General features: G+C 42.7%; 1 protein-coding gene across 1 annotated transcript in view; it reads right to left on the bottom strand.

Annotated features, from left to right (window-relative positions):
• Positions 1-6,587: 6,587 nt before the first annotated feature.
• ptk2ab (protein tyrosine kinase 2ab) overlaps positions 6,588-21,989 on the bottom strand; it is a gene marked incomplete at its 5' end in the record, with an annotated part of 181,706 nt that continues 166,304 nt past the window's right edge. The window contains 5 exons of the mRNA XM_084335922.1: positions 6,588-7,798; positions 9,434-9,519; positions 10,044-10,124; positions 13,305-13,460; positions 19,522-19,613. Coding sequence (XP_084192048.1) covers positions 7,672-7,798; positions 9,434-9,519; positions 10,044-10,124; positions 13,305-13,460; positions 19,522-19,613 — 542 coding nt within the window. The 3' untranslated portion in view covers positions 6,588-7,671. The remainder of the gene's footprint in view (positions 7,799-9,433; positions 9,520-10,043; positions 10,125-13,304; positions 13,461-19,521; positions 19,614-21,989) is intronic.

Here is a 21,989-nt window from a genome sequence, read left to right as displayed (position 1 = left end):
TGGAAGTAGGCGGACCGGATGATGTTATTGATGTGGGAATGGAATGATAGGGTGCTGTCAAGGACGACACCCAGACTCTTGACCTGGGGGGAAGGGGAAACCAAGGAGTTGTCTATGGTGAGGGTGAAACTGGGGTGCTTGGTGAGCAGTGGTGCGTTATTGAAATCATCTGGGGTTGCACGCACCACGTGCACGTGCGCTCCCGGCGAATGCGCATTTAATGTCCCCTCGCTTGAGCACAGACTAAAGACCGTGCCTAATTGCCTCTACGAATGGAATGTAACATGTCTTCACAACAAGTTAGGTGTGAATGTATCTGAGAACGTATTTAACACACCTGACGACCGGGGCTATTGATATGCAAATAGCGAGTACTTATCTGGGGTTGCACGGAGTGCAACCCCGTCCCATGAAGAACGCATGCCTGTTGGTGAGAGTGGACTTGGAGCCAATGAGGACTACCTCTGTTTTGTTACTGTTTAATTTGAGGACATTTGAAGTGAACCAGGATTTGATTTCCTGTAAACAGGCACAGAGGGAAGAGGGAGGGAGGGTGGAAGTGGGTTTGGAGGAAACATAGAGCTGGGTGTCGTCCGCGTAACAGTGGAAATTGATGCTGTATTTACGGAGAATCCGACCGAGTGGGAGGAGGTAGATGATGAAGAGGATAGGGCCAAGGACAGAGCCCTGGGGAACACCGGAGGAGAGGGGGGCTGGATGGGATGTGAATGATTTTAGCTGAATGAACTGAGTACGGCCAGAGAGATATGAATGGAACCAGTCTAGGGATGTGTGGGAGATTCCAATGGAGGCTAGTCGGTTAAGGAGGGTGGAGTGAGATATGGTGTCAAATGCGGCGCTTAGATCGAGGAGGATGAGGATGGATAATAGTCCGGAGTCAGCTGCCATCAGTAGGTCATTTGTGATTTTGAGGAGGGCTGTTTCTGTGCTGTCGGTGTTACAGCAGCGGATTTGAGAGATGATGGGACAGAACCAGAGGTGAGGGAGGAATGGATGATTGCAGTTATAAGGGGCAGGAGAGAGGGGAGGGAGGCTATGACCAGGGAGGAGGGCATGGGGTCAAGTTGGCAGGTGGATGGCTTGGATTTCCGGATGAGTTTTGATATATCGGCAGCAGAGGGGAGATGGAAGCAGGAGAGAGGTGCAGAGAGGGGGGGGTGTGGAGCTAGGGGAGATGGACAACTGGACATGAGGTCAGTTGCTGGTGGATATTGGCTATTTTTAAATTGAAAAATGACATCAGGGAGTTACAATGTTCAGTGGAGTAGAAATGTGAGGGAAGGGAGTCAGGGGGGCGGAGTGAGTTGTTGACCACTGAGAACAGGGCCCTGGTGTTCCCAGCACCAGCAGTGATTTTGTCAGTAAAATATTGGGATTTGGCTGAGGAGAGGGCGTTTTTGTAGTGGAGGATATGTGTATGGTGCATCTGTTTGTGAACAGTGAGTCCGGTTTTTCTGGAAAGCCGCTCCAGCTAACGTCCTTTGGCTTTCAGCAGACGTAGGTGAGGGGAGAACCAGGGGGCAGAGTGGGGGAATGACACAGTCCTGGTTTTGAGGGGGGCAAGTGAGTCCAGCAGAGTTTGGAGACTGTCGTTGTAGTGGGAGACGAGCTGATCCGGGGTGCATGGGGGGATGGTGATGGGGAAACTGTCGATGCCTGTGAGATCTGCTAAATTAATGTTTTTGATGTTGCGGAAGGACATAATACGTGACTGTTTGGTTTGGGATAGTGTCAGACTTAAATTAAATGAAACAACCATGTGGTCAGAGATGGGGAGATCGACAGCAGAACAGTTGAGAGGGGTGACACCAAGTCCAAAATATGACCTTTAGAATGGGTTGGGAAATCTGTGTTGTTTGAGACCAAAACTGTCCAGGCAAGAGATGAAGTCCTTAGTGAGAGCATGATTCGTGTTGTCCATGTGAATATTTAAATCACCCAACAGAATTATGTTGGATGAGAGTGAACAGATGTGGGTGAGAAATGTGTTGAATTCATCAATGAAATCCTTGTTTGGTTTGGGTGGGCGGTAGATATTTACTAAAATTGTTGGTGTAGGTCCATTTAACTGTAGAGCTACAGACTCAAATGATTGAGACACTGACAACAAGCATAATTTAATGTTGCCCAGTTGTGGCCTGTTGAGGGGCAATACATATCAAAAGTTCCAAAACATTTATTGTGTTTGTATTTGTATGATCCACTATATAAACATAGTAATTATAATATCTACATACATGGCATTTGATTGGAGGCTAGTCTCACTTTGTCCCACAGCAACATTAAAATTAGAGCTGGGCCATTAACGGCGGTAACGTGCTGCGTTAACGCAATACTAGTATCGCGCGATAATATAATTGACGCAGTTAATCTAAAAAAAAAGAAAAACATTTTATAAAAAAACGTTTATTTACCCAGGGTAGGTTCGCTGAGCACCTCTTTTTCAGGAACGCCCTGCTTCACATTCACACACCTGGGAGCCGCCCAGTACAACCACAGTTGACACCATTGGCCACTGAGCAACTCCACTGGAGCAGTTGATTTGCATTGGCAGGGTTTGGCCCTGTCTGGCACCCAACGGGAAAAATATTATAGGCACTATAAGTAGACACCTCTACATAAAACAAGCTGGTCTGCCTGAGTGACTGGTGGAAGAAGGAGAAATAGAGATTGGACTGATTGAGTCAAGCTATGTCACATAGTTCAAGTTTGAAATGCTTCTTTCTGTTTTGCTCCTGAGAGTGTGCTAGATACTGTACTGTACTGGTAATATTATTTATTTGTGTTAACTTCTGAATAAAACAACTTATTAAACACAAGTACAACTTATTGAACATTATTTTGATATTTCATTACTAATTATCATAGCAAAACAGCTTTTGCAAACAGTCTGTAATGCATTTTGGAAACGGGAGATGGGCTCATGGTGTAATGGGCCACCTGGCCTGAGAAACATAAGGAGGAAAGAAAAAGTAAGGACTTACTTCTGGTCATTATTTGGGTAGAACACACATATTTTGAATGCCTTCGGCAGATTTTTTTTGAGCCATTTTAATCTAGATTAATCTAGATTAAATGCAGGATTGCAGATAGATTAATCTAGATTAAAAAAAATTATCTATGCCCACCTCTAATAAAAATAGTTTAGATTTGTGTATGTTGTTTATGTAAACAATTTACTTGAAAGTAACGCAATAAACCTCCGCCCTGAACCTTTATGGAGATGTATGGGCCTTTTAAGTCAGTGATAAAAGTGTCTTTCAAGGATAAGTGAGATCCTGCACTGATTATTATAGTTCAATATTCAATATTTGATCACCAAAACCCCCCAAAAAGCATAAAAGGGCCCCCAAAAATAGCACAGGCCCAGTGCCCTTTTCAGCCTTTGAGCACCTGCCCCTCTAAAGTCCTGTGCACGTCCCTGCTGTGTAGCGCGTGAACACACATCGGTGCTTTCAGTTCGTGCCGACAGTGAGTTGATGACCGGTTATTACCTTGGATGCCAGAATCATCAGCAATTTCTTGCATTGTTAACTAGCTAACGTTTGATATATTGGTTGACGTATATTTCCTGAGATAGCTGGTATATTTTAAATACAGGCTTCAATAGAACTGGCACCAAAGTCTGGCACCAATCGGGTCATAGAACGCTGGTATTCTGATCAATAGCCTCTTTCAAAAGCCTTTTCCCCATCACGAGAAAGGTGTAGTCATCGTATTCCATCTCAAGACAGCATATTTTAAGTTTTTCTTTCTTATATTAAAGTATATTTAGTTTTTAAGAATTGTAAAGGATAGGCAAAAATAAGCATAATATGCTTCAGCCTATTCCTTTTTTCTGTCATTGAGTTTGGAATTTGTGTGTGAGCTTACTTTGATTATGTACGCATAATTTTTTTTTTAAAGTCCACACAAGTGTGTTTTTGATTGATCTGTAAACAAAGACAGAAAACAAACTATTCATCATCATCATCTTCATCATCATCATCATATATGCACAATTATTACGCACTGGAATACCGGTTTTCTCATGTGCTACATGTTACACTTCGTTACTCTTTTTCAGACTTCTTATTTGCTTAATATTTCTCTCATCATATGGGCTTGAGGACATTTATGCTAAGATCCGTGCTATTTGGCTACCTCTCCTTCCTTATTCCCTACAACTTGTCTATGTCTTTTAGACTAGGACATGATGGGTCTGTCTACATCTCAGCCACCTCCTCTGACTCGTCAGTTTAGACTAGGACATGGGTCTGTCTCCATCTCAGCCACCTCCTCTGACTCGTCAGTTTAGACTAGGACATGATGGGTCTGTCTCCATCTCAGCCACCTCCTCTGACTCGTCAGTTTGGTTACATGGTTGGTGCACTTTGTAAAGTTTCAACTCTGATCCCTACTTTTTAACAGTGAGTTGTCTATCCCTCTACTCTGATCCCTACTTTTTAACAGTGAGTTGTCTATCCCTCTACTCTTTTTTAAGGGGGTACACTGATTTGCCCATTTGCCCAATAAGTCTTACTATAACTAACTAGGGCTATCATTCACAACTTTCGATAGTTTCCCTTATATTCAAGATGGGCTCCGCAATAACGTTTTAAACGAACAGAAAATGCAGACGGATATTTTCTCTTTTGGCATTATTTTATTTCATTGTTTATTTTCCTATTTGACAAGATGGCCGACCCAGCCGAGAAGACAAAATATAAACCAGTGTTTACTAGTAGGAATAATGTACAATTTACCAGTAAGACACACCAGTATAATTTACCAGCAAGACACACCAGTATAGCTCACGATATACCAGTTTGGAACAATTTACACAGTAACAAAGAAAAAACTAAAATCAGATTTTTAACCTCATGACTTTTCAGTGCTGGTTCAATGTGGCAAACATCACATCTGGGACACACACTATTAAAATTCTGATTGTTTTGTTTGTTGTTGTGTAAATCCAGTCTAATCCAGACCAGTATATCCTATACCAGTAGGATCACCAATAGGATTTACATAGCAGTATGTGTAATACTCCAAGTGTCCAGTAGGGGTCAGTATTAACAAAGGACCAGCGGTTCTGCCTCCGTCAGAGAACAAACTTTCCAGTTATGTGGCTCCATGTCTCGTGTGAGTTTGTTCCCCTGAGGACCGTCCAAAAGTGTGACATCAGAGGGGGGGACAGTTCTAAAGTGTGACACCTGACTGCGACCCAGGAATCAGAGCACAAATGTTCCAGTTATGTGGTTCCACATCTCCTGTGTGTTCATTAACCTGGGGATCCTAAAGTGTGACACCAGGCTGCAACTATAGTGTGACTCAGGGATTGAATGGCAGATTGTGAGAGCGTGGGCTAGGAGGGACAAGCAATGGGACAATGTGCTCAGAGTCAAGTTAGACTCCAGGTACCATAGTTGCATCATCTCGCCCCGGGGCAGACTGTACAAGTGCATTCCCATATCGCTCTAAGCATGTGCTGTAGCCCCAATGCTAACAGTCTGATCACATCTTCCATTTCTGCTGCGTCAGTCAGTCAGTCAGTCAGTCAGTCAGCCCGTCAGTCAGCCAGCCAGCCAGCCAGCCAGCCAGCCAGCCAGCCAGCCAGCCAGTCAGCCAGTCAGCCAGCCAGTCAGTCAGTCAGCCAGCCAGCCAGCCAGCCAGTCAGTCAGTCAGTCAGTCAGTCAGTCAGTCAGCCAGCCAGCCAGCCAGTCAGCCAGCCAGCCAGTCAGTCAGTCAGTCAGTCAGTCAGTCAGTCAGTCAGTCAGTCAGTCAGTCAGTCAGTCAGCCAGCCAGTCAGTCAGTCAGTCAGTCAGCCAGCCAGTGAGTCAGTCAAGCACCATAGTCAATTGGGCTTAGTTAGAAGTTAACCCAATATATTCCCAGCCGGAAATGCTTTTGGATTGGACTGGACAAACAAGAAGCTAGTGACTGTGTGCTACAGACCATGTCACAGAGTACGACAACAGTTGAGGACTGGGTGATGCGTACCAGACAGACGTTCACATCTTGGCAAAAACCGAGGAGAGGAGAAGATAGAGGAGAGGTGCGAAGAGGAGGTTGCTCCACTTCACTGTTCCAATGCTAAACATGGTGTCTCCTGGATGGGGGGGGGGGGGGGGGGGGGGGCAGCCAGTCAAAATGAAAGAGGGTGTCTTATACTCTTACCTATTTCAACGGCTATGTGGTAAATCAGACAACAGGGCTTAAATATACATTTTAACAATGACTGAAACTGAAATGAACTTGTGATAATTTGGAGACTTAGAAAATTTACTTCAATATTTATTTTTTCAATAGAGATTTTTCAATAGAGAATAAGTGGCCGAGTAAGTGCTCCCCCCCCCCCCCCCCCCCCCCCCCCCCCCCCCCCCCCCCCCCCCCCCCCCCACCCCCCGAGACAGCAGTAAGCGTTGTGTTTATATAGTAACATAATAGTGGAATAAAACATCAGGAGAGAGTCTATAAAACCGCTCGGGTAGGTATGAAAGGTGGAAGACTATATAGAGGAGAGAGGAGGAAGGAGTGAGATAAGAAGGTGTGTCCTCTCGTCCCAAAACCCCCCCCCCCCCCCCTCCGCTCACCGGCACCACGTGAGCAGCCAGCACCGAAGTCAAACGCACCACACCGTCTCACTACATCTGTTCCAACGGGTCAGAAGAACGGGACTCTATTCGAGTGGGGTGGGTGAGGTAGGGCTACTTCGACTGGAGTGAGTTTTACACCAAGGAAGGGGCTGGTATCATCATGCATTTCCAGCTACATTATACCGACAGGACCGCTATACCCAACGTCTCTAGCCCCACTGCACTGGTCATAATAATGTCTCCTCTGTGGCTCCTAAAAAGAGTTTGTCGTCGTTTTCAGAGAAGAGTCCAGATTCAGCCTCATTGAGTTCAGTCAAAGACGTCCTGGTTTTGAGAAGAGGGTGTGTGTGGATGTGTTCAGTCCCATTATAGCCACGGTGGGCGACTGTAGTCGACTGTAGTCTAGAGACGTGCCACGTGGTGCTTTTCCTGTCGTCCAATGAGCTCACCGGTCTGCTCGCTTCTCTTCTCCCATCAGGCCCGGACTAAATCGGAAAAAACCAGAGACAAATCCAATCCAATCACAGACCAGACCAGATCCAGTCCACCTGCAGGGGGCGCCGCCGAGTGTCATATTCCAGTGGTGTCGTGGTCGTCGTCGTCGTCTCTCCCCCAGGGATCATCCAGGTTCATTAAAACATACTGGTCATGATGCTGCGGAGAGACACGTTGGGTGGTCTCCCCACCCACAGAACCTACACCCTCCTCTCTCAACAACACCCAGTTCCTCCTCTCATCATCACTCCATCCTAGTTCAAGAGAGAGAGAGATAAGAGAGAGAGAGAGCTGCCTAGAGTCCCTGATCCAGGGGTCATTCCGGTCCGGTCCCCTGTAGTCACAGTGCACAGTCACACAGCAGTCCCTGACCTAGAGGAGTCAACTGGTTCTCTGTCGGAAAGGTTCCGTTCAATCCAATGTCAGGATCTCACAGCAGACTATGGATCCACCAGTCTTTCATTCTCTCCACGGTCGAACGGTAACCACGGAGATGCCGTCTGTCAATAGGATCCATGCTGATCCCAAACCAACTCCTCCTATTGGTCAGCTCTGCTCCCCCTGGGGGGGGGGGGGGCTAGTGTGGGCGTGGCTGGGCCATCATCTTGAGCCGCGATTGGTCGATGACGTCCAACAGGTTCTTGGCGTCGACAGCGAGTGCGTGAGCTGCCGTCAACATCTGCTTCTTATAGTCTTGTTGTAAACTAAGAGAAAGAGAAACCTTATCGTTACAACTTATTATTGATCAGCATCCGTTTGTTGTGGTCGTGTTGTAAACTAAGAGAAAGAGAAACCTTATTATCACAACTTATTATTTATCAGCATCCGTTTGTTGTGGTCGTGTTGTAAACTAAGAGGAAGAGAAACCTTATTATTACAACTTATTATTTATCAGCATCTGTTTGTTGTGGTCGTGTTGTAAACTAAGAGAAAGAGAAACCTTATTATTACAACTTATTATTGATCGGCATCCGTTTGTTGTGGTCGTGTTGTAAACTGAGAGAAAGAGAAACCTTATTATCACAACTTATTATTTATCAGCATCTGTTTGTTGTGGTCTTGTTGTAAACTAAAATAATATATATATATATATATATATATATATATATATATATATATATATATATATATATATATATGTATACTAATAGTAATAATATAGAGAATGATTTATTTATATCAGATTCTTCTACACATGATGCAGGAAAAAAAAATAGGATTGATATAGAGTATCATAGTATGTATATAGTACAGTATATAATGACATGACATAGAATAATGTAACATAATATGCTATAATAATACAAAATAATATAATATTACCTGGTTGTGACATACTATTGGGCTAGTTTAATCTTCATAATACAGTATAATATAATATATCATAATATTACCAGTATTGCATACTGTTGGACTAGTTTAATCTTCATAATACAGTATAATATAATATAAAATATCATAATATTACCAGTATTGCATACTGTTGGACTAGTTTAATCTTCATAATACAGTATAATATAATATAAAATATCATAATATTACCAGTATTGCATACTGTTGGACTAGTTTAATCTTCATAATACAGTATAATATAATATAAAATATCATAATATTACCAGTATTGCATACTGTTGGACTAGTTTCATAAAACAATATAATATAATGGACACAAAGACAGAAACACAGACACAAAAACACTGATCACTCTCCAATTATAGTTATTAGCATTAGCATGCTAAAGCTATACGATCATAGCAAGCATAGGAAGGATGTTAGGAAGCATAGGAAGGATGTTAGGAAGCATAGGAAGGATGTTAGGAAGCATATAAAGCATGTTAGGAAGCATAGGAAGGGTGAGAGGAAGCATGTCAGAAACAGGTTTCAAGCTCGAGGGGGCGGGGCTTATTTTAAATGCCAATTCATTTCATAAATCTTTTGAATGCATAGGTATAGTAATAACAATAGGTTCACTATGGCATTTCCATGTTGTAACTAAACAGGGGCCAGAGAGCTGAATCCTGAGGCTATGAGCAGCGAACCAGTGTAGTGTCACCCTCTAGTGTTCCACATGTGTAACTGCACACTGAATCTATTGTACTTAATAGACAATTATGGAAATGAATTGAAATAAAATGGGAAATATTCCAGAATTCATGTCCCTGGCCTGCTGTCAGCCCATGTGCAACGTTTCATTCACCTCTTTTAGTCTTTTAGTTGGCGAGACATGCTGCCACTCACTCACTCACTCACTCACTCACTCACTCACTCACTCACTACACTCACATCACTCACTCACAGACGTAACTGATATCATAATCTCCCCCAGGCGTTCAGCGTACCTGGTCATTACATACTGCTGGGCTAGTTTCATCTTGCCTATTAGCTCTGCTAAGTCAGAGTTCAACAGCTTCTGGGCCATCTCAATCTGTAGAATACAAAATATAAACATGAATATATGTTTAACAGGGGACAAATAAATTACAGGACATTTGTTTTGTCTAGTCTTTGTATGGATTTTGGAATTACCTTGTTACTTTGGAAAATTACATACAGTATATACACCATTTGTAGTTTTGAGATGACTAAGCCTAAACAAGCTGTTCAGAATTGCTTCCCCTCAATGATGGGAACACAAGTGATGAATTAGCTTTGATTAATCAATTAACTGTTTTTGGAGCCAGGAACACTGCCTAGTTTGTCAACGTTTATTTTAACACAAACACGGTGTGTTCAATACAAGGGAAGAAAGAGGTGCTTGAAAATAAACAACAGAAATTTGATTTAGACTAAAAAGTACCAACATGTTACACAGATTCAAGGTAGTTGTATAAAAGGGTTGAAAACATACATTATGTCCCCTTTAAAATAGTGACATTTTACATTTCGTGCGTCTCTGTATATCAGTGTGTGTGTGTGTGTGTGTGTGTGTGTGTGTGTGTGTGTGTGTACCTCTCTGTGTGTGCTAGCAGGAAGCTGGGGAATAGTTTCATCCACTGTAGCCAGTAACGTCCTCAATGCCAGACCAACATCCTGTAAACACACAGATAGGCCATCAGGCTGCTAAACGAACAATAAACACTATGCAACAACCATCAAATGCACACAGCACACACACCCACACGCACACACTCACTCAAACAAACAACACACTGCAGCACCCACTCTCCACACTTTAGATCACACAAACACACTTTATATTTATTGATAAAGGATTTGCACTACAACTCGTACACCTTACTGTAAATTGTACCTAAATTGCACCTCATCCCATTTCTGCCTTGCACTATATAGTATTGTATATTAGTACACCGCACAGTATTGTATATTATATGGTAACTCAGTTACGTCTATTCTGCATCGAACATTGTACATATGCCTATACTGAACACTGTGACCTCATTTTTTTACTTCTAATTTACATGCTATACTATGTTATTCTATTTCACACTTATCTTGTCTTGCACAGTCTCTGGAGCGTAACAGTAAGAAGCATTTTGTATAAAAGTATTCTGTACTTCTGTATGACAACTAATAAAGAAACTTGTTACAACTACATCCCATCAACACATAGATAGGCTAACTAAAGTCCAACCTGGACAAATCTGTGACTCTGTCTCTGTTGCAGGTGGTGTTAATACTAGAAGAACTGTAGCTTCTTATTCCTGAAACCTGTACCCAGTATTAAACCATGAGTCATCTGCTAGTCAGTATTAAACCATGAGTCATCTGCCTGTCAGTATTAAACCATGAGTCATCTGCTAGTCAGTATTAAACCATGAGTCATCTGCTTGTCAGTATTAAACCATGAGTCATCTGCTAGTCAGTATTAAACCATGAGTCATCTGCCTGTCAGTATTAAACCATGAGTCATCTGCCTGTCAGTATTAAACCATGAGTCATCTGCCTGTCAGTATTAAACCATGAGTCATCTGCCTGTCAGTATTAAACCATGAGTCATCTGCCTGTCAGTATTAAACCATGAGTCATCTGCCTGTCAGTATTAAACCATGAGTCATCTGCTTGTCAGTATTAAACCATGAGTCATCTGCCTGTCAGTATTAAACCATGAGTCCTCTGCCTGTCAGTATTAAACCATGAGTCCTCTGCCTGTCAGTATTAAACCATGAGTCATCTGCCTGTCAGTATTAAACCATGAGTCATCTGCCTGTCAGTATTAAACCATGAGTCATCTGCCTGTCAGTATTAAACCATGAGTCCTCTGCTAGTCAGTATTAAACCATGAGTCCTCTGCCTGTCAGTATTAAACCATGAGTCCTCTGCCTGTCAGTATTAAACCATGAGTCATCTGCCTGTCAGTATTAAACCATGAGTCATCTGCCTGTCAGTATTAAACCATGAGTCATCTGCCTGTCAGTATTAAACCACGAGTCATCTGCCTGTCAGTATTAAACCATGAGTCATCTGCCTGTCAGTATTAAACCACAAGTCATCTGCTTGTCAGTATTAAACCACGAGTCATCTGCTAGTCAGTATTAAACCATGAGTCATCTGCTTGTCAGTATTAAACCATGAGTCATCTGCTTGTCAGTATTAAACCATGAGTCATCTGCCTGTCAGTATTAAACCATGAGTCATCTGCCTGTCAGTATTAAACCATGAGTCATCTGCTTGTCAGTATTAAAACATGAGTCATCTGCTAGTCAGTATTAAACCATGAGTCATCTGCTAGTCAGTATTAAACCATGAGTCATCTGCCTGTCAGTATTAAACCATGAGTCATCTGCTAGTCAGTATTAAACCATGAGTCCTCTGCCTGTCAGTATTAAACCATGAGTCATCTGCCTGTCAGTATTAAACCATGAGTCATCTGCCTGTCAGTATTAAACCATGAGTCCTCTGCCTGTCAGTATTAAACCATGAGTCATCTGCTAGTCAGTATTAAACCATGAGTCATCTGCTAGTCAGTATTAAACCATGAGTCATCTGCTTGTCAGTATTAAACCATGAGTCATCTGCCTGTCAGTATTAAACCATGAGTCATCTGCCTGTCAGTATTAAACCATGAGTCATCTGCCTGTCAGTATTAAACCATGAGTCATCTGCTAGTCAGTATTAAACCATGAGTCATCTGCTAGTCAGTATTAAACCATGAGTCATCTGCCTGTCAGTATTAAACCATGAGTCATCTGCCTGTCAGTATTAAACCATGAGTCCTCTGCCTGTCAGTATTAAACCATGAGTCATCTGCTTGTCAGTATTAAACCATGAGTCATCTGCCTGTCAGTATTAAACCATGAGTCATCTGCCTGTCAGTATTAAACCATGAGTCATCTGCCTGTCAGTATTAAACCATGAGTCATCTGCCTGTCAGTATTAAACCATGAGTCATCTGCCTGTCAGTATTAAACCATGAGTCATCTGCTTGTCAGTATTAAACCATGAGTCATCTGCCTGTCAGTATTAAACCATGAGTCATCTGCCTGTCAGTATTAAACCATGAGTCATCTGCCTGTCAGTATTAAACCATGAGTCATCTGCTTGTCAGTATTAAACCATGAGTCATCTGCTAGTCAGTATTAAACCATGAGTCCTCTGCCTGTCAGTATTAAACCATGAGTCATCTGCTAGTCAGTATTAAACCATGAGTCCTCTGCCTGTCAGTATTAAACCACAAGTCATCTGCCTGTCAGTATTAAACCATGAGTAATCTGCTAGTCAGTATTACACCATGAGTCATCTGCCTGTCAGTAATGTATTTTTGGTTATAAGGCTCTAAAATATTACTGAATGATGTATCAATGTATGTCCAGCAAATATTGAAATAATAAAGGGTCTCAATGAATTTTGTGCAGTGTCACATGTTTACTGTAAATTGTCACATGACCAGAGCTGTTTACATCCTGGCTGTACAATGAGAAGAGGGTGGCTGCATCAAAGCTCCCACAAACAGTTAGTAAAGTATGTTAACATAAAGATAGGACAAATATTTATATATTATATATTAAATGTTTAGGGTGTCTAGTATTTATATATCAACACCACCTCTACACCACCTCTCCGTACGCACCTCAACACCACCTCTATGCCCCTCAACACCACCCCTTTACCCCTCAACACCACCCCTATGCCCCTCAACACCACCCACTGGCGACCGATATTATAGATGGGAAAACAGCGTGGCGGTCAATGAGTTAAAGGCAGCATCTCTCTCTCTCTCTCTCTCTCTCTCTCTCTCTCTCGCTCTCTCACCTTGACCATGGGGACGTATTCTTCAGGTGGAGCAGGTTGGATCTTACTGGACATCTCGATCACAGCTTTAACCAACCCCGTCACATTCTCATACACCTTGTCGTTCGAACGGTCCAGATTGGCCGTGGGGGGCGGGCTGATCTCCTGGGGCTGCAGCTGCACAATTAAGAGAATAGAGAACAGTGAGTGACAGGCTGCATGATCCACTGAAGAGAGAGGACTGGGTTTGTCTGGCAAATTAGATTGTAATGATCTATTCTGACCACTGGGTGGCACAAAAATACCACACAGACACATGATCATGATGATGATGATGATGATGATGATGGTGGTGGAATCCAAGCGAAAGGTCCAGAGATTATTATATGAAATATTAATATTGTATTATTATAATTATTTCAGGTGTGGACTATCACCGCCCAATCCTCCTGTTTAAGCGGTTATGCTAGTATGTTATTTTTTTAAAACAATGCTGACTGAAGTCATAATAAGAGCTTTCTGTTCATTGTAATGTCTCGGGGTACAGATATGGATGTTTGAAAAAAATATTTCTAAACAGGCAGTGGAAGGACAGCCACATGCCTGGCCCTGACGATGCTCAAGGAATGTATAAAGATCCATCGGGGTGAGAGGATTGGACAGTGACACGTCTCCTTGGCAACAATGTTGGAAGTTCAGTTCAGTATCTGGACTAATCGGCGCACTGGTCCCAGGTCAGCTCACAAGGTGCTTACTTCCTCGTGACTCAACCTGGTACGAGGAGGGATAGTAATAGTATCATCACAGCAATATATACGACGGCACCATTTCATGCTGCATTCAATTATGACTCGGCGGTTGGAGATTCCCACTTCCTGCTTGGAAAAGTAGAATAAATGGCGCGTCAACTCAAGAGTGCCTAGTCAGCAGCACAAACTTGGGTATGACGAGTCGTCTCAACCCTCAGTTCAAGCTTTGGAGTCATTTGACACAATTTCAACATGACCATCCACATCGTATAAACTAGGGATGTCCGATATTATCGGCCTACCAATATTATCGGCTGATATCGGCAGTAAAATGTGATATCGGAAAATATCGGTATCAGTTTTCATTATTATTTTGTTATTTTTATTTATTTTTTTACATTTCTATAACCTTTATTTACCCAGGCAAGCAAGTAAGAACAAATTCTGATTTTATTTATTGTCAAAAGTATGCATAATGTTGTGTTAATTCCACAACAAGAGATATGTAATGTTAATTACCTGAAATTATTCTGTTTTTTGGGGGGGGAAACCCTGCATATATCGGTATCGGTTGATATCGGTATCGGAAATTAAGAGTTGGACAATATCGGTGTATCGGTAAAAAAGCCAATATCAAGCATCCCTAGTATAAACATTAATGTTGTTATTAGCTGTTTTAAGAGTACATTAGTAAAGTATCTGTCTTTGGGAGTTGTAGTTCATTGCAAGACAAATTGTAAGAAAAATTGACAAAAAAGTTTAGCGTTAGCATCCGTGTTTCAGAGACGACGTGTTCCCCACTTCCAACTTCCCACCTCGGACCATAAACAAATGCAGCATTAGCTCCTAGTACACATTCAGAACAGCAGCATGGGAATCCCATGTCATACAGTATGTGTACATCATGTCATTGAATAAATGAGTCTGAGACAAACACTTATTTCAACATAATCATGTAGTGTGAGTGATTGAGGTGTTAATGAGCTGGATTGTGAGGGCTAGACGCTTAGTAAGTTGATCACAACAACACAAGACAACCCGTTAGCCTGGTTAAGACGTCAGAAAGTACCGCGTTGGCTTGTGAAATGAATGACGAGCACTGAATGTAGAGTACCACATAACTCTGTTTTAGGTTTTCAGAGTAACAATGTCATCTAGAGATGGTACAATAGAGTGCTGTAAACATTCATAGTTCAAGACAGTAGAGGTTGAGCACTTTAGTATCTAGAGATGGTACAATAGAGTGCTGTAAACATTCATAGTTCAAGACAGTAGAGGTTGAGCACTTTAGTATCTAGAGATGGTACAATAGAGTGCTGTAAACATTCATAATTCAAGACAGTAGAGGTTGAGAGCACTTTAGTATCTAGAGATGGTACAATAGAGTGCTGTAAACATTCATAGTTCAAGACCGTAGAGGTTGAGCACTTTAGTATCTAGAGATGGTACAATAGAGTGCTGTAAACATTCATAGTTCAAGACCGTAGAGGTTGAGAGCACTTTAGTATCTAGAGATGGTACAATAGAGTGCTGTAAACATTCATAGTTCAAGACCGTAGAGGTTGAGAGCACTTTAGTATCTAGAGATGGTACAATAGAGTGCTGTAAACATTCATAGTTCAAGACCGTAGAGGTTGAGCACTTTAGTATCTAGAGATGGTACAATAGAGTGCTGTAAACATTCATAGTTCAAGACCGTAGAGGTTGAGAGCACTTTAGTATCTAGAGATGGTACAATAGAGTGCTGTATACATTCATAGTTCAAGACAGTAGAGGTTGAGCACTTTAGTATCTAGAGATGGTACAATAGAGTGCTGTATACATTCATAGTTCAAGACCGTAGAGGTTGAGCCCTTTAGTATCTAGAGATGGTACAATAGAGTGCTGTAAACATTCATAGTTCAAGACCGTAGAGGTTGAGTACTTTCTCTGGGCTGTGAAAAAGATTTCAAAACTGAGCTATATGGCCCCAGAGACACATCATGAGGACAGGGCCCCAGAATGTTTTGCTGTGCCCCTGTGTAGTTGACCAGGTATCATCACCTTATAAGACTCTGATTAATAGATTGATTAATGAAAGATGAATTAAGAAATTAAGGAATGAATATGGTCCCACAGACGCACGTTGGAGAGTGATTAAATAAATGATAAAGTAGAGCAGGGAACACCAGGTATATAGCTAAATGATTCCTCTCGTCGTACAGGAAGTACACTTAAAACACACAGCATGTACAAACATAAACAACGCGTGAAGATGTCCAAACCTGACATGTACTGTACTGACGGCAGCGAATAATGCCCACGTAGACACTCTTGACCAATCACAGCTAAGACATTAAGACTTAAAACCTCCGGCGAACAAGCTCAAATAAAACACCATTTTGCAACATCTAACTATAAAGAGAGAAATCTCCGTTAGTCCGTTTGTCCTATATCTCGAGAACCGCACATCCGACCGACTTCACGCTCGACGGGTGTATTGCCCAGGATTCAGGGGAGTGCAGTGACGGGATTTGTTGCCCTTTGCCTGGATGGTGGCGCTATAACAACAAACCTTACGTTTGGCGGGTGTATTGCTGAGGACCTAAGGGAGTGCAGTGTTTTTTTTTTTATCCACCTTTTCTCCCCATTTTCTATTTTTCTCCCATCCCAATTTCGTATTTCCAATTCTCCCCTCCCCCGTCTTGAACGTTGCTAGACCATGCCTCCCACTGGTCGGCTGTAGTGAGGATAGAAGCCTTGCATCACGTCGTGTCCCCTCCGGTACACGAGGAGGCAGCCTGTCGCATCTTTTCACCCGCAGCAGCTCGAACTCTCAGTGGCGAGGAGTAACGTGTGGGAGGCTCACGCTGCCCCCGATACTTCCTGTTTCCGCCGCACCGGCGTCACCCAACCGACCTGTAGGAGTCGCTGTCCACAACGTCCAATCCCCACCCACCGGCCCCCCCACCCTCTAACACTTGTGCCAATTGTGTTAGTATGAACGACCGGCCAAGCCGGTAGCAACGCCAAAGAGCTGGGCTCGATACCAGCGTCTCCTGCGTTAGTGGCGAGCGCCTTGCCCACTGCGCCACTCAGCCGCCCCCGGGGAGTGCCGTGTTGAGTGTGAAGTCGATCGGAATGCGCGGTTCTCCCGAGAACACAGCAAGCAGCCATAGCGCCACCGCGTGGCGTCACCACGACACTGCAAGCAGCGCTTTAGGGGGGCCAAGCAAATTGGCCCCGTTCTGAACAGGCACGCATTCCAACCACGGCTGATACACATTAACCCGTTCACTGCCACACACGACAGCCGGTTAACCCTTTCACTGTGACAATACAGAAGGTTAGTAGCCCTTTTTACTATCACACAACCGATCCGCGGAGCCAATGATGCTAATGATGGAGCATCGCCGTCGGTTGTGTGATAGTACTTCATAGTACTTGATAGGACTTCAGACACACGTACTCACTGTATGGCTTATGAAATGTCTGCACATGTTATTATGAGTTATCCTTCTACACGGTGAGGCTGCATGTTTCCTGGAGACCCGTCTTTCCAGCACGGGCTGATTTTTTATTCTTTTAAATGAGAATACGGGCTGTTTGTACATTAGCGACAATGCTGAGATCATAGCATGTTTTTAGCACTGAGATCATACAGTAGCATGTTTTTAGCACTGAGATCATATAATGTTTTTAGCACTGAGATCATACAGTAGCATGTTTTTAGCACTGAGATCATATAATGTTTTTATCATATAATGTTTTTAGCACTGAGATCATACAGTACCATGTTTTTAGTGCTGAGATCATAAGAATGTTTTTAGCACTGAGATCATAGCATGTTTTTAGCACTGATATCATAGCATGTTTTTAGCACTGATATCATAGCATGTTTTTAGCACTGATATCATAGCATGTTTTTAGCACTGATATCATAGCATGTTTTAGCACTGATATCATAGCATGTTTTTAGCACTGATATCATAGCATGTTTTTAGCACTGATATCATAGCATGTTTTTAGCGCTGATATCATAGCATGTTTTTAGCACTGATATCATAGCATGTTTTTAGCACTGATATCATAGCATGTTTTAGCACTGATATCATAGCATGTTTTTAGCGCTGATATCATAGCATGTTTTTAGCACTGATATCATAGCATGTTTTTAGCACTGATATCATAGCATGTTTTTAGCGCTGATATCATAGCATGTTTTTAGCACTGATATCATAGCATGTTTTTACTTTAACAAAATAAATGGAAATATTGAAACTTTTAGCAACAGATCACAGCAAAACAGCGGCCACGTCCAGCACTTATCTCAAGCGCCTGTTCAGTGCTGCTAGCCTGGCAAGACACAGACCACGAGAGGAAACATACAACTAGCTAGAATCATAAGAAGAGGATGGGTCAGTCTCGTCATAGAGAGAGAGAATGGCTTCCCTGGTCACCACTGGGAGACAGCCAGCGTTGCTGAATGACTTCCGTGACCCATCCTCTTCCTGTTCTACCAATACCCCTGGTGTTCATCTAGAGTAGCATGTCTATAGTCTCAGACACACGGGCAACACACACGCTGCTTACCTGCCATGGCTAGGCCAGAGGGAGGGAGGGAGGGAGGGAGGGAGGGAGGGAGGGAGGGAGGTGAGGTGGAGAAAGAGGAGAGGAGAAGAGGAGGGAGGTGGAGAAAGAGAAGAGAGGGAGGTGGAGAAAGAGGAGAAAAGAAGAGGAGGGAGGTGGAGAAAAGAGAAGAGAGGGAGGTGGAGAAAGAGGAGAAGGGAGGTGGAGAAAAGAAGAGGAGGGAGGTGGAGAAAGAGGAGAGAATAGAGGGAGGTGGAGAAAGAGGAGAGAAGAGAGGGAGGTGGAGAAAGAGAAGAAAAGAAGAGGGGGTGGAGAAAGAGGAGGGATGTAGAGAAAGGAGAAAAGAGAGGGATGTGGAGAAAGAGGAGAGAGGGAGGTGGAGAAAGAGGAGAAAAGAAGAGGGGGTGGAGAAAGAGGAGGGAGGTAGAGAAAGGAGAAAGAGAGGGAGGTGAAGAAAGAGGAGAAGAGAGGGAGGTGGATAAAGAGGAGAAAAGAGAGGGATGTGGAGAAAGAGGAGAGAGGGAGGTGGAGAAAGAGGAGAAAAGAAGAGGGGGTGGAGAAAGAGGAGGGAGGTAGAGAAAGGAGAAAGAGAGGGAGGTGAAGAAAGAGGAGAAGAGAGGGAGGTGGATAAAGAGGAGAAAAGAGAGGGATGTGGAGAAAGAGGAGAGAAGAGAGGGAGGTGGAGAAAGAGGAGGCATGCAAAGGAACAGAGAGAAAGGAAGATATTAATGTTCCAAGCATTATAACAACATGCAATGTGTCAGTATGTGCACCTGCTTGCTGACATATATACTGTGTGTGTGTGTGTGTGTGTGTGTGTGTGTGTGTGTGTGTGTGTGTGACTGTGACTGTGAGTGTGAGTGTGAGTGTGAGTGTGTGTGTGTGTGTGTGTGTGTGTGTGTGTGTGTGTGTGTGTGTACCTTCAGTCCATCATTGTAGCTGTCTCCAGTATTGAGACAGGCCAGACTGGGGGCTCCGGGGCGTGGGGGCTTCTTGGGAGGGGCCACATGCTCTGGAAGAAATAGCAATTATTTTTACAATTATTATATAATATAATATTAAATATTATTATATTATATAATATAACCTATGGTTCTATAATAGGCCTACCAGGCTATAGTTTAATACAACTTTTATAAAAAAAAAAAAAAAACTCTAACCCTAACTAACCTTACTGTCATGCACTTGTCCTAATATACTAACCTACACTGTAGCACTCAACACGTTGTTACTCAGCTGATAGAGTTGTACCCTTCCTGCTGTCTTGTTGTACAAAACTTGTAAGTCGCTTTGGATAAAAGCGTCCGCTAAATGACTAAATGTAAATGTTAAATGTAAATTTGTCATGGTTTTGGCCTTATTTCACCTTTCTGTGAGGGACAGCTGTCAATCACTGGCCTCTGTGGTTAATTGTGTGGGCTTGATTGCACCTGATGCAGTGCAGCTGTGCATAAATTATGGTAAAGCTGAGTCTATTTAAGTTTGAGTGTTGCAGTGTTGGCTGCTTTTTAATTTCCTTGTGTTGGCTATCCTTTTGGTCAGGCTTGTTATATTGAAGTGTATTGCTGCCCTATTCAGCATTTAGCCTTCTTTGTAGCCATTCTTGTTTTGGGCTACTGGCATAATTTTACACTTTATTTTATCGAGGCTGAGCCTTTTATGTTAGTGTTTCTTGTGTTCTTTTGGAACTGTACACAAACTCCCTTGGTGGAGGTTTATTGTTTTATGTTTTCAATATAAACTGTTTTTAGGAGTCCCACCCCAGTTAGGACAGCCGAAACACGTCCAATCTTTCGCCGTCGACTAAAGACGCACTTCTTCAACCATTATCTGAAAAAAAAAAAATCTAACCCTAACTAACCATACTGTCATGCACTTGTCCTAATAAACTAACCTACACTGTAGCATTCAACACTTTGATGAACATTGTTGCTCAGCTGATAGAGTTGTGCCCTTCCTGATGACTTGTTGTACAGAACTTGTAAGTCGCTTTGGATAAAAGCGTCAGCTAAATGTAAATGTAGGAGTTGCCTTTGTGGCTTATTTATTTTTCTACAATACCTCTTTATTGAGTGTCGTCCTGTTTTTTGGACTTTACTTATTTTCCTAAATACTCACTTTGAGGCTTCCACCTGTAAAGGTTGTTTTTTGTTGTTTATTTTCCCCTTCTCCTTAACACATTGACCGCCAGCAGCAGGGGGCGCTGATGGCCTTCAGCGCCAGTGCGTTATTCAATGGATATAGTTTTAGAATGCCAAGCTTGCGAGTCCTAAAACTATATTTTATATTATAGCTATGGATCTAATAACGCCGTCGACTGTCAGTGAGTTGCTTCTGGTCAACATGCAAAAAATAGATTGTTTTTTTCATCTGTACATTTCCGTTTTGAATATGAGTATGGTTTGGGTGATTCTGAGTCATTCCAGGAAAAGACGAGAAAAAGGCATTTTAGTGTAATCCAGTTATCACGTTGTAATTTTTCGGCTGATTATCTAATCATTATTATGTCTCCTAGTGCGTACATGATATGGCCCTCGTAGCAGGGCGCTCGCCCCCCCCCCCCCCCCCCCACGCAGCCAACGGTAAAAAGCACAACACGGTCCACACAGATAGCTTTGATCGCGGGAGAAAGAAATATCAGATCAACGCAAGATTTTATAATTATAGTGTTCTTACCTTGTCTCTGATGTAATGCAAAAAAAATTATCCAATTATCTGATCGCCATTCCAGTTATCCACAGCGATCCTGTCCCCGACATTACCGAGCGTTACACATGAACGGGCCGGCGGGGTTAGTGTTCCATGCCGTCGCTGTAAAGGCGCCTGCCTCGCCTGAGTATTTAAACCCCGACCCCACGGCTCAGATCGGCTCAGAAAACACACCAGACCGTTTCCAATGGAGTGCAATAGCTCCGCAAGGCAGTAGAGGGCAGTGTTGACCGTCTGCCAGCTCAGACACATTCACCATTCATAAAAACGAGTAAACTCGTTATTGGCGTTATTCGATTGGCGGGCAATAACGAGTTAATGTCTGCGTAAGCAGTTTAGTGGTTATTCATACACAGATAACTTAAAGAGTCCCTATTATCTGCTCGTGACCCACACACACACACACGCAGCCCTTACATAATTGAAATAACTCATATTGATACATTTTGGTGCATTTTTTTATCTAATGTAAAAGGAGTCTTGGAAAAGGGGGAAGAAAAAGTATTATAATCAGGTTAATGCAGTAATAGCAGCAGTCATAGTAGACATGGTGTCTTGGTTTTAAATTACTATTTGATTTGGCTAATGCTATTTTTACTATTCTCTTATTATCAAGTGTCAGCCTTTGCTTTGGCAGAGCTGAGAGAGGCGAGAGTGTCCATGACACTGTACCAAGACT

This window comes from Notolepis coatsorum (genome assembly GCF_963971535.1).
Source record: "Notolepis coatsorum genome assembly, chromosome: 19".
Taxonomy (NCBI): domain Eukaryota; kingdom Metazoa; phylum Chordata; class Actinopteri; order Aulopiformes; family Paralepididae; genus Notolepis; species Notolepis coatsorum.
The sequence above is the reverse complement of the archived record's forward strand: the minus strand, read 5'-3'. Positions and strand labels throughout refer to the sequence as shown.